Genomic DNA, 23,806 nt, shown 5'->3' on the forward strand with positions numbered 1-23,806 from the left:
GCATTTATGTACTAGGGAAAGAAGCAGCTGCAAATCTAGTAGATATGGGCCTGATGCTACTTAGTAAGTAGGATTAGGGGTCAACCAACAGTTCTGTTGCTCTGACAATAGAGCTAGGTCTCAGAGTCAGGATGGACTGAGGAAGGCAACCATGATAAAGAATGATTGGAGTCCTGAAGCTAAGTGCTGGGAAGAGTAGAAATAGAGATGTGAGGTAGTAGATATGTGGTTCTGATCTAATGTGGGTCTAGAATTCAGCATCTGGCTTTTACTGAGGCTTGTAGATGAGTAACCATAACAGGGAACTTAGACCTAGAGGGAACTAACAGATTTGTCATGGAACCTTGTTCTAAGAGGTAAACAGCAGTAGTCTACTAGAGTTCCAAATCAGGGCAAGACTCCAATTGGTTTGTTCATAAACAAACCAAGACCAAGAATTTGTAAGATCATAACAGGAGGGCAATCATCAGATTTTGCCCTAGAATAGATCACTTTGGGTACACAGCAAATTTGCAGGTCCCCCGTTTGAATTACCTTTGACATTCTCAAAGGACAAAGCACTCAAGAAAAAGAAGCAACATGATCCAAGAAAATACAAACCAGGAACAGGGTCTAGAAATCCTTTCATAAGTTCACAGAGCCTGACCCCTGATATAAATTGGCAATTTGGGAAGTAAAGCTGGAAGAATGGATAAACAAAAAAAGTTTCCCATATGTATGAGATATAAGATGCAAACTTAGAAAAAGAGAATGATTCTGAAGTAAAAATGGAAAAATATAGTTCAGTCATGAGATTAACTAGAAAAAATGAAGCAAGAGTTTTAAAATATTATCAGTATATAGGGATTTGACTTTCTTTACATCTTTAATTTCTTTCTCTTTTACTATTTTTGTTAGCATTTTCAAAACTAACAAATAAAAGAGGGTAAACCATCATTGCTTCCAAACTTGAATTTATTAGCAAAGTTGCTAGTGCAGTGTTTTCCAAACTTTTTAGTCTAAAGGATCCCTTTGCACTCTAAAAAATTATTAAAGATCCTAAAGAGACTGTTTATGTATGTTATATCTATTAATATTTGCTACATTAAAAAATTTAAAAATCCTAGTATTATTACTAGCTGTATGACCCTGGACAAGTCATTTCACACTCTTTGCCTCAGTTTCCTCATCTATAAAATGAGCTGGAGAAACCACTGCAGTATCTTTGTCAAGAAAACCTCAAATGGGATCATAGACTTTTTATGAGCAAAGTGAAATTAGGCAGAGTTTAAAAACATATGTGTGTTTGTGCTCTATATATTACAAACAATTCCCAGTAAGTAAGAGATAGGAAAATTCCACTGAAAATAACTGTAGGGACAGCTAGGTAGCGCAGTGGATAGAGAACCAACCCTGAAGTTAGAAAGACCTCAATCAAGCTTCAGATACTCAACACCTCCTACCTGTATGACCCTGGGCAAGTCACTTAAACCCAATTGCCTCAGCAAAAAAAAAAAAAAAAAAGAAAAGAAAAGAAAAGAAAAAAGAAAAGAAAAGAAAAGAAATTAAGAAAAGAAAAGAAAAATTAAAGTCAAAATAACTGTTGACAATTTAAAATATTTCAGAGCCTAGCTACCAAGATAAACCCAAGAAATATATGAACATAATTATAAAACACTTCACACAAAGTCAGATATGAACAAGTGGAAAAATATTAACTGTTCATGGGTAGGCCAAGCCAATATGATAAAAATGAAAATTTTATTTAAATAAATTTACTTAAATAAGTAGTACTACTAAATTATGTCATACCAATCATACTGCCAAGAAATTACTTTCTAGAGCTAGAAAAAAATAACAAAATTTATCTGGAAGAATAAAAATAAAGATTATCAAGGGAATCAATGAAAAAAATGTAAAGGAAGGTGGTCTAGCTAACTATACTGGATCTAAAACTTTATTATAAAGTGCTAATTATCAAAACAATATGGAACTGGCTCAGAAAAAGCACAGGTATACATTACATTATAGTAAATGAACATAGAAATCTAGTATATTATAAACCCCATAATCCAAACTTGTAAAACAAAAATTTATTATTTGATTAAAAACTGGGAAAACTAGCAAACAGTATAGCAGAAATTAGTTCTAGATATCTTACACGATAAAAATGGGTACATGATTTAGACCTAAAGTCTGATATCATAAGGAAATTAAAAGAACATCCAAATAGTTTGTCAGTTCTACAGAGAAGGTAGAATTTAGGACTAAGGAAACTATAGAGAGCAATACAAAATGTAAAATAAACAATTTTTATTGTATTACATTAAAAAGTTTTTACACAAACAAAACTAAAGAAATTAAAAGGAAAGTAGGAAAAGGGCAGGATTTGTAACAAGCATCTCAGATAAAGGTCTCATTATTCAAATACATAGAGAACTGAGTCAGATTTATAAAAATATAAGTCATTTCCCAATTGCTAAGGGGTCAAGGAATATGAATAGGGAGTTTTCACACAAAGAAATAAAAGCTATTTATACAATACAATACAAAGTAATACAAAATATAATATTGATTTAAAAAAAGCTGCAAATCACTTTTTATTGGAGAAGTACAAATTTAAACAACCCTGAGATATCATTTCACACTTATTAGATTGGCTAATATGGAAAAAAAAGGAAAATGTTGGACATTGGAAGGAATGTGGGAAAACTGAGACTAATGCACGATTGATGGAGTTTGTAAACTAACCCAACCACTCTAGGGTAAACAATTAGGAACTATGATCAAAAGGTTAGAAAATTAGGCATATCCTTTGATCCCAAGTCTATATCACAAAGAATTAAAAAAAAAAAAAAAGGGAAAAGAACTTCTTTTGCATAAAAATATTTATACCAGTCCTTTTTTTCCCCCCTGAAGCAATTGGGGATAAATAACTTGCTTAAAGGGTCACACAGGTATGAAGTGTTAAGTGTCTTGGGCCAGATCTGAACTCAGGTTCTTCTGACTCCAGGAGTGATAATCTATCCACTGTGTCATCTAACTGCCCCTATCAGTCCTTTTTTGATAGCTAAAAATTAGAAATTGAGATGCCCATCTTCATCAATTGGAAAATGGCTAAACAAGCTGTGGTATTTGATTATGATAGAATATTATTGTACTATAAGCAAGAACAGGATAACTTCTGGAAAATTTCAAAAGACTTAAGTGAACTTAGGTATAGTGAAATGAATAGAACCAGAACCACTGTACACAGTAACAGCAATATTATAACATGAAAAACTGTGAATAACTTAGCTATTCTTAGCCATACAATGATTTAAGACAATTCCAAAGGACTCATGACTGAAACATACTATCTATCTCTAGAGAAAAAACTGATACTGTCTGAATACAGATGGAAGCATACTGTTTTTTGACTGTATAATCTATCAGGTTGCTTACCATCTTAGGAAGGAGAGAGAGAATCTGTAAGTCAAAACTTAAAAAAAAAAGTTTAAAAATTCTTTTAACATATAATTGGGAAAAAGTGTGCGTGCGTGCGTGTGTGTGTGTGTGTATGTGTGTGTGTGTGTACGTACTGCTAAGATCTCTTAGAACTGGAGGGTGAGGTGGAAAGAGAAAGAATCCATGAATCACCTCCTAAAAGAAACATCAAAATGAAAACTCCCATGAACTTTATAACCAAAATCCATAGCTTCAAGATCAAAGACAAAATTCTTTTAAGTGGTCAGATAGAAAAAAATTCAAGTAACTAGAGGCTACTGTCAGATTCATACATGATTTAGCAACCACTATTATAAAGCATCAGAAAACCTGGAATAAAGAGTAACTTGTTCAATAAAACTGAAAAAAGGGGGGAAACATTTAATGAAATAGAAAACTAATTTCTAATGAAAAGATCAGAGCTGAACAGGAAATATGACTTTCAAATACAAGACTCAAGAAAAACATAAAAAGATAAACATGAAAAAGAAATCATAAGGGATTCAATAAGATTAAATTCTTTATATTCATACATGGGAAGATGATACTTGTAACTCCGTAGAGCTTTTATCATTTTTAGGACAGTTAGAAGGTATAGATATAGTCACAGTACACATATATGAGTTGACTATATATTGGGATAGTCTCAAAAAGTAAAATTAAGGAGAAAAAGGTATGAAGGATTGGGAGAAGGTGGAAGGGCTGAGCATGCCATTGACTGTCAATCTAAATCCATAGAGGAGTTTAGTAGACTAACCAGTGATAAATATAGTAAGGAGAAAGACACCATTAAAGGGAAGATACTATGGGGAGGGAGAGAGTCTGTTATATCATAACAGACTTAGTCCTACAAAGGACTTAACAAAGATCTTCATCAAAGGCACATCTTTTTATAGGGGAAATATAAGGACTTTCTCAGCGGAAGAGGGGAAGTACCAGGAAAGAATCTGGTAGCTCAGAGGGAAGGATAAAGGAGGAGTCAGATGGAATAACTGGCAGATCAGGTGCCAGACCTGTCTAAAAAATATGGTAATCAATTATCTCAAAAGTTATTTAAAGATGCCCAGAAATTTGAGAGAGAAAGTGGAAGTTGATAAAGAGTTTCATCCTTACAAATCACTGTATACAAACAGGATAATCTGCTAACTGCGAATATGTCTGATGGGCTTTTTTCTGACAAGGAAGAAAGTAAGCTTAAAGTCCACATTAATTATACATGTGTTCTTCACAGTGAAAGGTTCTGATAAAGGCCTCATTTCCAAAATATATAGAGAATTGACTCTAATTTATAAGAAATCAAGCCATTCTCCAATTGGTAAATGATCAAAGGATATCAACAGACAATTTTCAGATGATGAAATTGAAACTATTTCCATTCATATGAAAGTGTTCCAAATCACTATTGATCAGAGAATGCAAATTAAGACAACTCTGAGATACCACTACACACCTGTCAGAGTGGCTAAGTACAGAAAAAAATAATGATGAATGTTAGGGGGGATACGGGAAAACTGGGACACTGATGCATTGTTGGTGGAGTTGTGAATGAATCCAACCATTCTGGAGAACAATCTGGAATTATGCCCAAAAAGTTATCAAACTGTGCATATCCTTTGATCCAGCAGTGTTACTACTGGGCTTATATCCCAAAGAGATCATAAAGAAGGGAAAGGGACCTGTATGTGCCAAAATGTTTGTGGCAGCCCTGTTTGTAGTGGCTAGAAACTGGAAAATGAATAGATGCCCATCGATCGGAGAATGGTTGGGTAAATTGTGGTATATGAATATTATGGAATATTATTGTTCTGTAAGAAATGACCAGCAGGATGAATACAGAGGCTTGGAAAAACTTACATGAACTGATGCTAAGTGAAATGAGCAGCATCAGGAGATCATTATATACTTTAACAACGATACTGTATGAGGATGTATTCTGATGGAAGTGGATTTCTTTGACAAAGAGAAGATCAAACTCAGTTTCAATTGATTAATGTTAGACAGAAGCAGCTACACCCAAAGAAAGAACACTGGGAAATGAATGTAAATTGTTTGCGTTTTTTATTTTCTTCCCGGGTTATTTTTACCTTTGAATCCAATTCTTCCTGTAAAACAAGAGAACTGAACTGTTCGGATCTGCACACATATATTATATCTAGGATATACTGTGACATATTTAACATGTATAGGACTGCTTGCCAGGGGTGGAAGGAAGGAGGGGAAAAATTGGAACAGAAGTGAGTGCAAGGGATAATGTTGTAAAAAATTACCCTGGTATAGGTTCTGTCAATAAAAAGTTATAATTATTAAAAAGAAAATAAAAAGAAATTTTAAAAAAGAAAAAGAAATAAAAAAAAGAATTATACATGTGTAATCATATTAAGGATATTACCATATTAGTCACGTTGTAAAAGAAGAATTGTTTCCAAAGGGGAAAAACGTGAGAAAGGAAAAAAAAAAAAGTGAAAAAAGTGTGCTTTGATCTACATTCAGACTCCATGGTTCTTTCTCTAGATGTAGATAGCATTTTCCATAGTGAGTCTCTTGGAACTGTATTAGTTTAACGCATTGCTGAGAAGAGCTAAGTTTATTAAAGTTAATCATCACACAATGTTGCTGTTACTGTGTACAATGGTCTCCTGGTTCTTCACTTTACTCAGCAATAGTCATTCTTACTCAAATTATATTATCAGTTCACTAATTTCTAATATGATATAAGATTTCCTAATGAACGTGGTAAGAAACTAATTTTTCTATAGTAATACCAAGTGAAAAGTAGAAATAGGCTCAGAAGAGATTTAGGAAAATGCATATTTGATCACCTACTATTAAGAGGCATGTTTAAAACTGGGGAAGGGGCAAAATTGCCATCCTTTTAAGGCTGTTAGCAGAGAGGATAAGGAAACCCTCTTTAATATTAAAACCCCTCTTCAATCATTCTTATTGCTGCTTCTTTCAAAAATTCATTTGATTTTTTTATCCTTAAATTTCCTGGTGTTGGGGGCAAGGGGCAGATTCCAAAGAGGAAGACTACATGTTGGCGAAAATATCAAAGCAAAAATGGAAAGGAATATATTTAGGATAGTGAGTAAAACAGTTTAACTGAAAGAGTTTAAATTAATTCTTGGAAGGGAGACTGGAAGGATAGAATCCAGTTTTAGAGACAGTCAGCCAGCCCACATTTATTGTATCACAACTATACCTCAGGACCTGTGCTAAATAGAGAATATATAAAGAAATGCAAAATATAATTCCTGCTCTCAAGCAGCTTGCAGACTAAATATGAATTCAACTATGTACCAACTGGAACTGAATCAGTTAGGAAATTCCCTCTCCTTTCTTTCATCTTTCCTTTCCTCCATCTCTCCCTCTCTCTCTATTTCATCCCTCCTTCCTTCCTTTTATGTACCTAACTTATTACACTGATCTACCATTCTATTTCTTAGCCAGTGCAACTAGTTTTGATGATTGCTGCTTTATAATATAGTTTAAATCTGATACACCTAGAATATCATCCTTTGCTTTTTTTCCTCCATTATTTCTCTTGATATTCTTGACCTTTTGTTCTTCCAAATGAATTTTGTTATTTTTTCCAGCTCTATATAGCAATTTTTTGGTAATCTAAGTGCTACAGTACTGAATAAGTAGAATAATTTAGTTAAAATTGTCATTTTTATTATATTAGTTCGATCTATGAGCAATTGATATTTTCCCAATTATTTAAGATTCTTTTTGTGTGTGTAATGTGTTTTGTAATTGTGTTTATATAGTTCTTGGGTTTGTCTTGACAGGAACACTCCTAAATATTTTATACTGTCTATAGTTATTTTAAGTGGAATTTCTCTATCTCTTACTGTAGGGTTTTGTTAGAAATGCTGATGATTTATTAAAATGTGTTTTTAATAGGGTATGGGATCCTGGCAAGAGGGAGAACAGAGGCCACCTAGACCTTTGGTGCACAATAAGTTTTCTGCCACGTTTTAGAAATTCCCTTGTAGAGCAAAGAAAGGGATTGGTCTGAGGGTCACAGTGCAGTTACTTGTAAGCAGGGATGCTTTGACAGGGTCTCTTGCCTGTGAGTGGGTTGCTGAATTGCTGGATTGGCTCTCCTCCCATTGGCAGATACCATGCATATGCAAAGCCCACAAGCTGCTTCTCTGAATGGGGATTGGGGGTTGCCTACTGTTCATTCACTGATCACACTTGCAAAAATGTATATCAAAAAGACTGTACAGCATAATAAAATGGAGCTCTTTTCACACCTTATGAGTGTTCTGCCTCATTCATCTTGCCTCTGAGATCAAAGGGCTCTTATACTTTGAGCTCTCAATCAGGATGGCCACAATATATTTTCACAAACAAAACCAATACAGCCAAGGTTCAATGAAAAGCCGAAAATTGGGAAATTTTATAGGAAGTTTCTTTAATAATATCCTCATTTTTCAAATATATGACTCATAGTTTTACAAATTTACAAGCAGATGAAAAGGCAGTTTTCAGAAGAAGAAATTTAATCTGTCTATAGTCATGTGAAAAATGTTCTAAATAACTATTGATTAGAAAACTGCAAAACCCTGAGGTACCACCTCACATTTATAAGATTGGTTAATATGACAGAAAAAGAAATGATAAATGCTGGAAGAGATGTGGAAAATTTGGGACATTAATAGTGCAGTTATAAAATGAAGCAACCACTATAGAGAGCAATTTGGAACTATGTTCAAAAGGGTATAAAACTGTGCATGTTTTTTGACTCTGCAATATAACTATTAGTATCCCAAAAGATCAAAAAAAAAAAAAAAAAAAAAAGGAAAAAGTCGTATGTGTATAAAAATATTTAATGCAGCTCTTTTTGTTGTGGGAAAGAATTAAAAGAGAATTGAGGGACTGCCCATAAACTAGGGAATGGTTGAACAAGTTGTATTATAAAATAGTGATAGAATACTATTGTGCTCTAAGAAATTATTAACAGAATGTTTTGGGGAAAATAAGGGAAGACTAATACAAACTCCTGCAAACTTAGGTGAGCTGAACCAGAACATTGTGAACAATAACAGTGACATTGTAAGATGATCAATAGTGAATTTCTTAGCTATTCTTAGCAATATAATGACCCAACACAATTATGAAGGATTTATGATAAAAAAAAAATGCTCTCCATCTCCAGAAAAAAAAAAACTGATGGAGTCTAAATGCTGACTTTTTCTCTTTTTTGGGGGGGGTCTATTTTGCAAGATGGCTACCATGGAAATATGGCTAGTTTTGCTCACCTCAACGAGGGAAGGAAAAAATTTAGAACTCAAAATTAACATAAAAAAGGCTAAAAATGTTTTTTTATGCAATTAAAAAAAATAAAATGTAAATGTGGGATAATTAACAGTATACATAAAATACAATAAAACAAACAAAAACACACATATTTACACAGTCTGATACAGAAATTTCAACCAACAGGCAAACAAGGGAAATACAATAAAACAAACAAATTAAAGGGATCAAGTTCATAACAAATGGGTTAAGAAAAATGAGAGAAAGATGAGGGAACACAGATAAAAGGAGAGAATGAGTCAAAAGCAAAACATCTTAAAGAGACATCAGAAACCAAGAAAAGGAAAAGCATTAGAAAACAGAATGTATGGAAATGCATTAAAAATTATTACTGTGAATTGAATGAACTTGGCCATAAAACAGTAGAGGATAATAGAATAAAAAAGCCAGAATCTAATCATATGTTATTTATATGAAATATGCTTACACCTAAAAGACACACACTGAGTTATAAAATAAGGAGCTGAATCAAAATATATTATGCTTCAATTAAAATAAAATAAAAATAGAAGGGATAGTAATCATGATCTCAGAAAAATAAATAGTAAAAATAGACCTTATTAAAAGAGATAAAGATAGAAACATTTTTTTTCCCTGAAAGGTACCATAAATAATGATTAATATCAATACTAAATGTATACACACACAAACACACACATACACACACACACACATATATATCAGATGGATTTACAAGCTCATTGTACCAAATATTTAAAGGATAATGAATTCAAATACTACAAAACGAATCTCTATGACAAAAACCTCAGATTCAAAACAGAAAGAAAAGCAATAATCCTAATGAATACTTCCTTGATAAAAATAGTATCTATTTAAAGCTGAAAGTCAAAATTCATCTGCAATGGTGACTAGAGGCCTTTCTAGGAAAATCAGGATGAAATCAAAGTTGACTATTATCACCATTACTACTCAATATAGTATTTAAAATGCTAGGTATAGCATTAAGAAATTGAAGAACTAAGCACAGGTTAGAAGGAAATGAAATTAGTACATTATGTAAAAGAAAAATTGGGAAATTGGGAAGGAAGGTGGCCAAATAGTAGCAGATCTCAAACCAAATTACAAAGCTGGAATCATCAACAAAATTTAACACTGTTAAGTAAGAGTAAGAGAAGGGGAGAACAGATTAGGTACAAAAGATGCAGAAGCAAATACGCAAAATTACCCAAAGATTTCAATTACTATGTTAAGAAATCAATATTCAAAATAAACTATTGGAAAAATTGGAAAATAATCTGGTAGAAACTAGGTATAGATTTATATTTCCCACCATATGCTAAAGTAATCCCCAAATGGGTATATGACTTAAGATATAAAGGGTAATATAAATAAATTAGAATATGGAAGAAATTACCTGACAGCTGCAAAGGAAAGAGTTCATGGCCAAACAAGGGAGCAAAAAGGTCAGAGAAAGTAAAATAGATAATTTTTATAAGATTTTTGCATAAACACCACAAAGCAGCTAAAATTAGGAGAAAAAAAGATTTAAAAAAGGGGAAGGGAGAATTTCTTGCTTCTAATAATTATCTCATTTCTTTATATAGGTAACTAAGTCAAATTTATAAGAATTTATGATTCATTCTTTAACTTATAAATGATCAAAGAATATGAACGGTTCTCTAAGGAAGAAATTTGAAGTATTAATAACTATGATTTTAAAAAAAAAGCTCTAAATAATAATTAGTGAAATGTAAATGAAAGCAACTCTGAGATTCTACTTCACATTTATCAGATTTGGAAAGCTGACAAAAACGTAAAATGACAGATGCTAGAAGGGCTGCAGGAAACAAGCACTGTTTGATGGCACTGTGAAGAGTTCCAGTTATTGTACAAAGTGATTTGAACCAAAGTCCAAAAAAAATTAATTGGGTAAATCCTTTGACCTAGGAATACCACTATTGTACCAGGTTTATATTCCAAAGAGGTCAAAAAAAAAAAAAAAGGAACAGGACCTATATGCATAAAAACATTTATAGTTACTCTTTTTGTGGTGGGAAAGAACTGGAAATTGAAAGGGTACCCATCAATTGGTGAGTAGCTAAACAAATTATAATGTATAAATATGAAGAAATATTTATGTGTTATAAGAAATGAAAGGAATGATTTCAGAGAAACACAGAAGACTTGTATGGACTGATAGTGAATTTAATGATTAAAACCAGAAAAATAATTTATATAATTTTATATACTGTAAAGATAAATGACTGAAAGATTTAGGAACTTTGATCAATAACCAATCATTAGTCTGAAGGACTTATTACAAAATATGCTATCCTCTACTAGAGAAATGATGGGAGTGCAAATTGAAACTTTTTAAAAAATATGGCCAGTGGAGGAATTTGTTTCAAAAAAGGACACATCTGCAATAGGGTTTTGTTTTTCTTGTTTTCTCAATTAGGGAGGAAATGAAAGCAGACTCACTGATGTAAAAAAAAATTTAAAAGAAAAAAACAGTTATGTACATTCACTGATTCAACTCTTACAGTCAGTACTCAACACTTTACCATCTAGCTTACTTTATTACTCAATTGAAATTTTTCTCTCCAAAATTACCAGTGATCTCTTAATTGTCAAATTAATAATATTCTTTCAATTCTCATTCATCTTGCTCTATCTGCTGTACTTGATATAACTGACCATCTTCTCCTGTTATATATTCTCTTCTCTGGGTTTTTATGACATTCTTACTCACAGTTATTCAGTTTGATGGACAGCTCAGATTTCTTTCTTGGCTGTCTCATTAGTCTCATGATGCCCCCTTAATTGCGGAAATTCCTCCTAAGTGGTCTTCTCTTCTCCCTCCACATACTTTCTTTTGGTAACCTCATCAGGTCTCCTGAATTGATTACTCACAATCCTATATATTCATTTCTAGTCTTGCCTTGAGCTAGCCTATTATTAGATACTATTTAAACTCAATATGTCTAAAAGTGAATTCATCTTTTATCTTCACCCTTCTCCCTCTCAAATTTCTCTATTTTTCTCAAAGGTACCACCATTCTTCTAGTGTCTCAGGTTCATAATCTTGAAATTATCCTGGACTCAGTTTCCCTCAGCCAATATATCTAATCAGATGCCAATTATGCTATATCTTCAGAACATTCATCACATCTGATACCTTCTCTCTTCTCACACCTTAGGTCAAGCCTTCTACCCCTCTCAACAAGATTATTACTATATTGTAGCTATGTTAAACTCAATACCCCAAAATGAAATCATTATATCTGTCCCCTGAATTCTCTCTTCCAAGTTCCCTATGGTCCTAATTAAGTTCCATCACCTTTCAAAAATTTAGGTCTTACTCTCAATTTTTCATTCTTGTCCCTTCCCATATCCAATCTCTTGTCAAATCTGTCAAATTTACCTTTTTAATATCTCTGCTTAAATATACTCCTGTTCTTTACTCTGAGAGAATATAGACCTTTATTATCTTGCATCTGAACAATTACAACAGCCTGTGGATTAGTCTTCCTGCTAGTCTTTGCTCATTTCATTCCATCCTTCACTCAACTGTCAAAGTGATTTTCCTAAAGTGCATATCTGATCATGTCCTTTTACTCAATAAACTTCTGTAGCTTCCTATTACTTCCAAGATCAAATATAAATTCCTTTCTTTGGTATTAAAAGTCCTTCATAATCTAATCCCCCCTCACACCAATCTCTCCCTCCCTCATGTACTCTATAACCTAGGGACACTGGCCTTCTTGCTATTCCTCAAATAAGAAATTGCATCTTCTGACCAGGCATTTTCATTGACTGTCTTGTCTGGAATGCTCTCAATCTCTACTTCTTGGTGTCCCTGATTTACTTCAAGCCCCTGCTAAAAGCTCACCTTTTATAGGAAGCCTTTCTCAATCTTTCTTAATTTTGGCACCTTCTCCATGTTATTTCTAATTTATTTGTATATAGTTTCTTTAGACATAGTCGTTTCCATGACTCTTCCATTTATTATTTCATTAGATGGTGAGGTTCTTGAGAGAAAGGATTTTTTTTTTTTGACTTCTCTTAATATCCTCAGGAATTAACACACTGCCTAGTACAAAGTAGGCATTTAATAAATGCTTACTGGCTCTCTCTCTGTTTAGCAACTGATGTTTTTTTTTTTTTTGGATCAGTTATTCAATGATAAGATACAACCATCCCTTCATTTTCTCATTCCATCAATTCTAAATTGCTAGTTATATACCCCATTTGTGAACCCCATTAGTTGTTCTCTTACTCCCATTTCCATCCTTCTCCCCACCCAAATGTCCCACTATAGATTTATCTAGCATTTCTACTGGGCTTCATGGAAAGTCTACTCCATAATTAATAAATTTTCTTTTCTCATTTTCTCCATCCTTTAGTTTTCAATGAGACCCACTTCATTACAATGGACACTGTATATACCTGACCACTCTTTCTAGTATCAGTTCAGTTGCACTTTTATTCATATCTTCTGACTTACTAATCATGAGAGGGTATTGAAATACTTTCTCTTTGTCACCTCCAGTTTCTCCCTCTTCCATTATCACACTCTGACTTCTCTTTCAAGGTTCATTCAATCCAAATTTCACCCAATAAAGATTATGGTAGATTTTATCTACCAATCCTTCTTCCTTCCTCAATGAGTTTCATGCTTGTCTTAGTCTTTTTTCTACTCCAACTTTTTTTTTCATACTAAGTAAATTCAATATATATATTCCCTTTCATTCCACCTAAATTATATATAGAGATTATTATATTTTAATCATAAGGCTACTCATAAATATTTTTGTGTTCTTGAATTCTGAAATTATCATATCTGATAACAACTTTCTATTCTTCTATCTCTTCCTATGTCTCACAGACTTTAATATTGTTTTTCATCATTCCTGATCTCTTATTCTTTTACTCTTCAGGTTTTTTTCCCCTAGGCCATCATCACTGCTTTGCCTACACTTGCCTCCCATCTATATTATTTCTACCTTTTGGTGAATCAATTCAATTTTATACTAAATACTCCCTCTGGCTTATCACTTCTTATATCCTTCCAACTTCAACCTTAGATTATTCCCATAGTCTACTGCTTTCATTTTTATTTACTTGCTGCTGAATGGAGCTAAAGCAAATCATACAACTTTTCTTCTGGACATGCTATAAATTTGTTAAATAATCTCCATTTGGCTCCCATGGCATTTGTATCTTCCTAATTAATCCATTATTCCAGTCAACAAATAGTTTTCCAATCTCTTTCAACCTTTTAAGCCTCCCATAGTACCCATTATTATCACATTCTAGGCTGAGAACCTTAATTCATAATTAGACTATTTACTGAGAGTTCCCACTTATCCCTTCCTATGTGCCTCATAAAATATAGTTATCTTCCCTAACTACCTTATCCTTTATTTTTATTTTATATCTTCATGTGATGTGATCCGTCTCTATCCTAAGATAATTCTCTCTACATTGACCTTTGATCCTAATTTTATACTACCTTTTCCAATAATATGCCTTCTCTATTTTCCCCACTTTCTCAGTGATCTTCAATGGTTCTCTATTTACTTTCCTACTGCCTACAAACATACTCATGTCTCTTCCATCCTTAAAAAACTTTAACTTGGTTTGAACATGTCTCCTGGCTAAAGTTTTATAAACGTTCCTCCCCATTGTACTTAAACTTCTTGAGAAATCCATCTAATCAGTGCTTCTACTCTTTATTTCATTTGATTCTAAGATTTCTACCTTATCCTCAATTAAGATTACTCTCTTCAAAGTAACCAAAAATTTCTTGATTGTTCATTTCTCAATCCTCTTTCTTTCTGACCGTTCTACAATCTTTGAGACTGTTGATAACATCCTCCTGGATTCTTCTTCCATCTGTATAATGTCAATAATGACCAATACTGAATCAATAACAAAGTAATAACCTGTTACAATCTTGGAGAAACAGTAAGAGATTATTTAGAAAAGAGATTATAGGAGATAGGAACTAGGAGAATCAAGTATTCCAAACTAAAAAGCATAATCAAGAATTAGGTTAAAAAACATCAGAGTAGGAAATGGAAAAGTAAAATGACCAAGTAAGTCAGATTTAATGATTCCTGATTACTCTCTATCATGTCTACATTACTACTATGACATGTTATATCAATTAACTGGTAATATTTAGAGTGTAGGTCAATAATCTAGGCCCTCAACTAAATATTGCTTCTAGAGTTACTACTAATATTCCATAGCAGCTCAATCTACTAAAAAGTTTGAAATTCAAATATAAATGAGCTTACCTTCAATTGCTTTTCCTTTTCTTGAACAATGACTCGGATGATCATGAGTACATTTAAAGAGTAAATCAGCAAAATTATCAGGGGCAACACCCGTCCCAGGAACTCCAGGAAGTTATCAGAAACAAAACGTGGGAATGGAAACCTCTTTACTTTAACAGTGACATGATTAACAAGCCACTTTCCAAAATCTTTCCCATGATATTGAATGATGGCTTTATCTACAGCATGTTGAACGGCTAGAAACCCTTCAGAAATGTAACCTGAATAAGAAAGCAAGGGATACTATGTATAAATAGAAAGGTATCTTACAGGGAAAAAAGCAAATGTCATTTTGTCCAGGTAGGACAATACTTTACACTTAGAAAAATATGGCTTCATGAAGCACACACAATAATCCTCTGGCATTTAATGCACACTTGTGAACTAAATGAACTTCTTACCTTATTTTTGTGCCTTTTCCACCTCTTTCCAAATTGATATTGACAACTGATAAGGTAGAAATATTTTATCAACTAAACAGAAGGGAGACTCATTTAAATAGCAAGACTATAAACAACTAATCTAGGGTAAATGAGAAAGCATAAGAAAGAAATGAACTATAGATTGGCACAGGATCTGTGTTCATGTAAATTATCTATCTCTTGACTACTGAGAACCTTAATTCATAATTAGGCCATTTACTTAAAAGTTCCCACTTATCCCTTCTTATTTGTCTCACATAACACAGTTATCTTCCCTAACTCCTTCTCCTTTACTTCTGTCTCACATGAACTACAGTATAATTTATAAAACTAGTTATCCAAAAATTTAAGCAATAGAGACTTTTAAAAAACTTGAATGCAAACTTCCCAATAAGAAAAAGTATAATTTTTCTTATGATGACATACTTCAACTCAGCCTGCAGGGGGAAAAGAATAGTCTCTGGAAATTATGTTATGGTTTATGTAAATTTAAAAAATAAAATTATCATAGGGTAGTTTACTATAATGTCTGGGCTAGCTCTCTGGAGGGCCTCAGGATCAGTCAGAGTCAGGATAAGTCAAAGTCCTTGGTCTTTAGGAGGAGAAGTAGGTAGGCAAGCTGCCATGCAATTCATTAAAGATGAATCCTGGACACTGGAGCCTGAAGTCTTCCCTTCTCAGCATGCTGTGGCAGAGAACAACTGACCCTGTCTCTCAGCCCTCCAATCCTTGCCTCTGATTACCTCACCAAAACACATTCAGCAAACGCTAATTGTGAGGAGAACCCGCACATCACCATATTATCTAAATATATGCTTATAGAACCATAATCTCACATTGAGTAAGTAAGTAGCCTTAAGTGCTCTGCTGTCTTAGATTCAAATACACCTATTCAGAGTTCCAGCCTTCTACATCTCCCACTTTCTTTTGTTTTAGAACATGGGGGGGTTTACACCCTCCCTGACTTCTCAGGGAGGTGAGAACCCCAAAAGGAAGTGATCACGCCCTCCCTGACTTCTCAGGAAAGGGGGTGAAAACACTAAAAAGGAAGCAATCACGCCCTCCCTGACTTCTCAGGAAAGGGGGTGAAAACACTAAAAAGGAAGCAATCATGCCCTCCCTGACTTCTCAGGAAGAGAGATGAAAAACACCAAAGGGAAATGGGGAGTCAAACCAGATGCAGGCGCCAATATATAATGTCCAGGCTAGTTCTCTGAAGGGCCTCAGGATCAGTCAGTCTGAATCTCTCCCTCAGCCTTCCAATCCTTGCCTCTGATTACCTCACCACACCACATTCAGTAAGTGCCAATCCATCATATTACCATCTCATCTAAATACATGTATATGGAACCATTATCTCACATTAAATAGGTAATTAGCCTTAAGCACTCTGCTGTCTTAGATTCAAATATACCTTTTCAGAATTCCAGCCCTCTATAATTTACTTTTTTTTAGAGAAATTAATATTTCTCTAAGAGAGAAAAAACTTTAAGAAAAAAGACTTTAAAGTATTTTGTATGATATTCTTATCTACTCCTGATATATTCAGTGTAAAGAGATATAAACAAGCAAATAAAACCTACAAAACTCTTCTAAGTTCAAAAGAAGAGGTATACTAGCTTTTCGTAACCTAACTACAACAATTTTGCTTAGGCCTTTCTTATCTAAGTTTATTCTCAAACAACCTAAGGAAATCCAATATTTATTATCATAGAATTTTATAGCTAGAGGAAACCTTAAAATAATTAATGTCTAATAAAAATTTTACATTCTACAGATAAGGAAATTGAGTTGGAGACAAGTAAAGGGTCATAACTGGTAAGCAGAGCTGAAACTATATCTAGGTGTTTTCAAGTGTAGCTCAGTCTTGTTTTTACTGTCATACATTATCTTTCATAAATGTGGAAGTTCTTCTAAGTTCCTAAAATACCATGGTAATGGTATTTTCTACTTACTACTTACTAAATTTCTACTTGCTACTTTTCTACTTACTAAATTACTCAAAAACACAATGTATTCATCTTCTTTGCTGCTGCTTTTCCCTTTTCTTCTTTTTTTTTCTTTTTGGTTCTCTGAAAGAAAACAAAGCTTCCTCTTTTGAAAGAATGAGTTTGTTTTCTTCAGAGTTTCTTCATTTACATTTTATTTTTTTCTCCTAGCTCAATTCCTTTATCATTTTGATTTATAATTATGGTGTTACATGCTATTTCTAAATAATCTTATTCTAATTAATTCAATCTGATTTTTCAAAGGGACCAGACTTTTTTTTTTTTTTTTTTTTTTGCTGAGGCAATTGGCACACAGCTAGGAAGTATTAAGTGTCTGAGGCCAGATTTGAACTCAGGTCCTCCTGACTTCAGGGATGGTGCTCTATCCACTGTGCCACTTAGCTGCCCCAGGAGACGGACTTTTCTGAACCATAAATTATCAAATTACAAATAATTACAAAACATTTAACAAACAGAAAAATGGCCTAAATATAAAACAAATTTTCTTCATGAATAAAAAAAAATAAACAATATTGGTTGCTAAAGGTAATCATCTGAGTTATAAATAAAAGTAATAATGATTAAAATCACTCTCACCAGGATTTCCCCCATCACTCAAAAGATGATTCCGGGGTCCTGGTAATGGGTAAAGTGGAAAGAGAAGGGCTGTACGCCAGCCTTCTGGCTCCTTTGGCATCAAGAAAAGCCTCCCTGTTACCAAAGTGTTTCTCGGAGAGAAACTGAAACGCAGGTGGTATCTAGCCTACAAGAAATAATTAGAAAATATGGTTAGTGAGATATAGAAAGTAAGATTTAAACCAAAGATAGATTGCATCTATCTAAAAAGTTCCATAGAATGTCAAAGTGGATGAGGATTATGTTAGATAAAGACTGAAATTTTGACATGGCAGCTAGATCAATATAATGGAAAGAACTCTAGGCTTGGAGTCAGGAAGACCTGAGTTCAAATCATGCCTCACACTCTTAGCTTTGTGACCTGGGCAAGTTACTTAACTTCTCTAGCCCAAGTTTTCTCATCTATAAAAGGAGTTATACCATATAACTATATGGTATAAGTAGAGTCATCTCTCTTAACCCACATTTATCTAAAATTACAATCCAATTAAGTGCCTATTCATGAAGACACTGTTACTGGGAACACACAAAAAAAAGTGGTAAGAGTCTTTTCCCCTAAAGAGCTTTAATTTTAATGGAGAATAAGACAACATGCACAGTTAGCAGTATACATAAGAGGAGATGAAATAAATATAAGGGGAGGTGGTAATGGCCTGGGGGATGATTAAAGGCTCTCAAGTTTGAGTTGAGCAATGAAGGAAACTAGGGATTCTTTTTTATTTGTATATATATTTTTTAAACTTGGGATTCTAAGAAGCTGAGATCAGAGCTTATGCAAAGGCATCATAAAAGGGAAAGAAATGTCACCTATAAGAAAGAAAAAGACTAGATTGGCTGGATTGAAGTGAATGAAAAGGAATTAATGAATAAGGCTCAAAAGTTGGGATGGGTAAAGGGTTTTAAATGACAAAATTGGGGTGTGTGTGTGTGTGTGTGTGTGTGTGTGTGTGTGTGCGTGTGTGTGTAGTCATATAGGAAAGGCTTCCTTTTATAACAGGTGACACTTGGGAAATATTGTGAAGAAAAAACTAGGGATTTCTTTTGAAGTAAGTAAGGTAAGCAAAGAAAAAGCATAGAGGGTACCACAAATATAAAGGAACACAAGCAGTAAATAGATTGTTATGAAGGTACCACTAAAGGCCAATTTGATTTGGAGTATATGAAGGGGAGTAATATTAAATAAAACTGAATTGTGATTCAGATTGTGATCATTTCATTGAGATAATAAATAAGTCCTGACAGAATCCTATAAATGTGAGGGACTTGAATTTTGGAGCAGTCACTCCAAGGGGGAATGAGATAGGGAGCTGATATGAGAAGAGGTATAATGATAGTCTGGCTGAGATTATGTGTCATAAATTTCTAAGTGTTTAAGATTAGTCATTGGAGCGCAATCATTTTCTATTCCCAAAAGATTATGATTTACCTAGAGAGAAGTGACTGTTTCCTTTTTATCTTAGTATCCCTATCACCTAATATAGTGCCTGATGCATAAAAAAAGAAATTAATAAATACTTGTTGATGGATTCTTCATACCTCAATACCTATATGTCTTTCTCCATTTTTTCTTTTGCTTCAGTCTTGCTACCCTAAATTCAAATCTATACTGTCTTGAATCATTAGACAGTGATGAGGATACTAAGATTAAAATGACAAGCAAGAGGTCAAATCAAAAGAAACAATGTAAATCATGGAAGAACAAGCAAGTAAAAGTGAAAAGTCTAGGTGGTTAGGAATTAGCAATCCAAGTTTAGAGAAGAAAAAAAGGGCCAGGAACTTATGCAAATAGTTTGGGAAACAGAGATAAAAATGTAGGCCAGGGGCTGGCCAATAAGGTAGTAATATAGATTTTAAACCTCTTGACAATCCTACCCCTCATCTAACAGTAAAATAAGCATGTAGCAAATATGATGATAAATCAGCTATCCAATTCTCACTGGTCAAGAAATGATGATTATAGCTGAAAGCCATTCAACCTTCAGAGAGTCTTCAACTCCATTAAATTCCTGGTAACAAGTCAAATAATGACTAGATCATTTTGGTCAAGATTTCCTCACCTTAAGTGGCAGGGGTTCCATTTTGTGGCTAAAGGAATGCTCAAAAACAATGGCAGCCAGCACATTGGAAGATTCATTGTGATACCTAATGTAATCATCAAAAGCCTGCTCTGAAGTAAAGCCTCGAGCTGTGGAAAAAGAAAATCATGCAATGAACTGTCTAGATAAAGGTAATAATTAATGCTTGATTATCCTGTCTATTTGAGAGGATGTGGGAGTTTCAGATCACTTAATAAGGATGAATTTATAAAAATTTCCAAGGGATGGCAGACTTTCAAAACTAAGACCCTATAAAACTTCTTTCCAAGACAACTTTCCTTTGAAAAGAGTTTCTATTCTAACCATCAAGTTAATCCTCTTCTCTTGACTTCATTTTCTCAGACATAGAATCAAGCTGAGAGTAACCTTGGAAATCATTTAGTCAAATCTGCTTATTTTTCAGGTTACATTTTTGTTGAATATACTGGGAAATAATTTGATTTGAATTTCATCCTCAAGCTTTACTTAGTTGGTAATTTTATATTTATGAGATAATTGGAGATTTCTTTCTTAGAGTAACCCTAGTTATGAGGCTTAGTAGAAGTCACAACACACAAGAATGTGAACTACAAATTAATTAAATATATTTTGTAAAACTCTTCATATTTCCTAACCTTTCATATTGGTGCCTAATGCCTGTTGTACTTTTTTAGTGATACCCTTTACCACTTCACTGTTGGATGGCACATAAACCAGTTCCCACGGACTGATCTTTCTTGGAGGAGTTCGGAAAGGTGAGGGTAGGGTTGTGATTTGTTGTATATTGTAACTGACAGAATCCACCTGTTCTGTGGGAATATACTTGCGAAACATCAAAAGCATAATAGCAAACAGCAATTCCAGGATGATTTCTAGGAATGTAATTATCCACAACCGCTTCTGGTAGAGAAATAGAAAACACATATGAGGGAACATAGTTAAATCTCTTCCATTTAGAATTCTTTATTTTTTTTCTAGTCTTAAACTATTATATCCAATGCTTTGGGGTCTGAAAAGTATAAAAACCTGCCATTTAAGAATTCCTTCCCTCTCTAGTTATATCTGCATTTACTCATTTCCACCTGAAGGCATTAGATTAGGCACCATTGGAAAATGACACACCAATACTCCCTAGTCTCAGAAATTAAAATCTTGGTGCCTTTGTCTTACAATTACTCTACCTATTTTGTCCAGATACTTGAATTTCTGTGGATTCTGCTCAGTAACTTGCCAGAACTTTGATCTTCTAGCTCATCTTACTCTTTTGGGCACATGTATCTTACTGAGTTTTGCCTACCTATTCATACAGTAGTTGATTCTCTTTATAATTTTAACAACCATTGTATGTGATTGACTTCAAATATTGGTTTGACTTCCTAGTATCTGACATATTTTTCCCCAGGGAGAATTGGTATTTCCTGCTCTTTTGATTTATTCCATCCAGAGCTTGACTCACAAAGATTTCTGGACTACAGCCCCTAATGTGCTTACTGGCCAGATCTGCTTTAAACCCACTGCCTGAGTGTAATTCTGGTTGTACTGGTCCTGTCATTTCCTATAAACATAACCTATAGTCACCTAGGATCCCACCACTGATAAAAAAAGAAATAACAGGAACTAGAAATGAGAGCATGAGACACTTTTTCCCCCTTGGGTAATTAGTCCTTTAGATTTTCTCAAGATCATTTATGTCAGGATGTCTCTTAAAACTTTTTCTACTGGCAAATCCTTTTTGTCCAAGAAAGTTTTATATAATCCTGTATAAAAAGGCATAAAAAACAGGTGTACAATCAAACATTTACTGAAAATAAATCACAATTTCACAACCCCCACATTCAATTATGAGACCCTATTTGGAATGGCGAACCAAAGTTTAAAAAGCTAGGATCTATACTTACCTTTATAATGTAATTCTTCCAAAGAAGCAGCAAAAACTGCCGGGACAACAAATTGCATTTTCCCATGGTGAAAAGTTCATCACTAGAGAAATAAAGAGAGAAATTTAGACTATCTAGCCAAAGTTAACAAATCCCCCCTTCTACTCTTCTATTTACTCCATTATTTTCTCTTAATCACCCTCAAAGTTAACAGACAGAACACTACTATGTTTAATAAAAAAGTTCTTATTTTGTATTTATGACTAGGTTGCTTTTCTTTATTGTATGTTCTTTTATAAAATTTTTGAGACTGAAATTGTTTTATTTTTCTTATGGAAGATCCATCATATGTATCATATCTCCACATGATCCAGGGAAAGAATTGATATTTTCTGAAAACTTGAGTTCAGGGAATTTTTTAGTCTAACTCCATACCCTAATATGTATTCCTGACCAAACCAGAGATAAGCTAAAAATAGCTGCTAAAGTGGTAGTCAAGAGTACAATGTTTCCCAGAAGTTATGGTTTCCACATGTTGGGACATGGACAACTATACATGATAAGCAGTACTGAATAGTACTTTTGCCATTTCTTTGAAACAAACTTTAACAAGAACCTAGAAAGCCATGACTTCCATACCATACTCTTACACCATTTTTCTCCCACAAAAACTAAAACTGCAAATGCATGTATATGTATATATTTATACTTTTTTTATGTTAAATTATATATATATATACATACACATATACATATACACAGAATGTGTGTAGGTATGTATTCACACATACATATACACACATACACACACACACACACACACACACACACACACACACACATATATATATCCTTAGGTTTATAAGCCAGTCAATGAAAAATCAAAAGACTTAAGAGGGGTCACTAGACTTAACAGGTATCTTTGTTGAAGCCAAAACGAACTAAGATATATAAATCAATTTTTTATAGTTAATCTTTTTCCTTAAAGAGAGGCAGCATGGCATAGTTGATAGATTACTAGTTTTAGTCTCAGGTATTCAAAGCCTATCTTTGACATATATACTATCTGTGTGACTGTGGGTACATCATTTTATCTCTTTGAATTATAGGTAACTCTCTACAATTGTAAGTTACATAAGAGTTGATAATCTGTACTGTTGGGAAGAGTTTTCACACTGGAAATCTCCATACATTAATGAAATAAGAGCTAGATTAAAAAAGAGAAAGAATTCTCAGAACACTAGATGTATACTAGTAGACAGATTCACTTCACGTATAGCATGTATTTAAAGCAACAGTGAAAAAAAAGCACTGATTCCACAATTTTTAACTCCACTGGCAAGAGGTTACACTTGCCCTTACAATGAGCTAAATAATGTATGTTTTCTTATATTCAATCAGTTCATTTATTACTTAATAGAATCCTTACCAATCCCATGCTGGGAAAAGAGTCAAAAATTTAAAAAGTTTCAAATCAAGAAATATGGTAGAAAAATAAGCAAACCACAAAAAAAGAAGCTGACAAAAAAGTTGCTATGGTGCCAGGGAAGATCATGACATAAATTCAGAAGACAATTAAGTTATTAAAATAGTCATAAGCAAAGCCTCATAGGAAAAAAATGTGAACTGGATACAAACCCAACAAGAATTCCTAGAATCACTAAAAATGATTTTCAAAATTAAAAAATAGAGGAAAAATTAGATAAATAAATG

General features: G+C 33.5%; 1 protein-coding gene across 1 annotated transcript in view; it reads right to left on the bottom strand.

Annotated features, from left to right (window-relative positions):
- Positions 1-23,806, bottom strand: part of LOC100920109 (ATP-binding cassette sub-family A member 3-like) — a 165,941-nt gene that overhangs the window by 126,712 nt on the left and 15,423 nt on the right. The window contains exons 3-7 of the mRNA XM_031942112.1: positions 22,115-22,196; positions 20,852-21,116; positions 20,199-20,326; positions 18,103-18,268; positions 15,057-15,316 (exon numbers count right to left, since the gene is read on the bottom strand). Of these exons, the coding sequence (XP_031797972.1) occupies positions 15,057-15,316; positions 18,103-18,268; positions 20,199-20,326; positions 20,852-21,116; positions 22,115-22,180 (885 nt within the window). The 5' untranslated portion in view covers positions 22,181-22,196. The remainder of the gene's footprint in view (positions 1-15,056; positions 15,317-18,102; positions 18,269-20,198; positions 20,327-20,851; positions 21,117-22,114; positions 22,197-23,806) is intronic.

This window comes from Sarcophilus harrisii, chromosome 1 (assembly GCF_902635505.1).
Source record: "Sarcophilus harrisii chromosome 1, mSarHar1.11, whole genome shotgun sequence".
In the NCBI taxonomy this organism is placed as follows: Eukaryota; Metazoa; Chordata; class Mammalia; order Dasyuromorphia; family Dasyuridae; genus Sarcophilus; species Sarcophilus harrisii.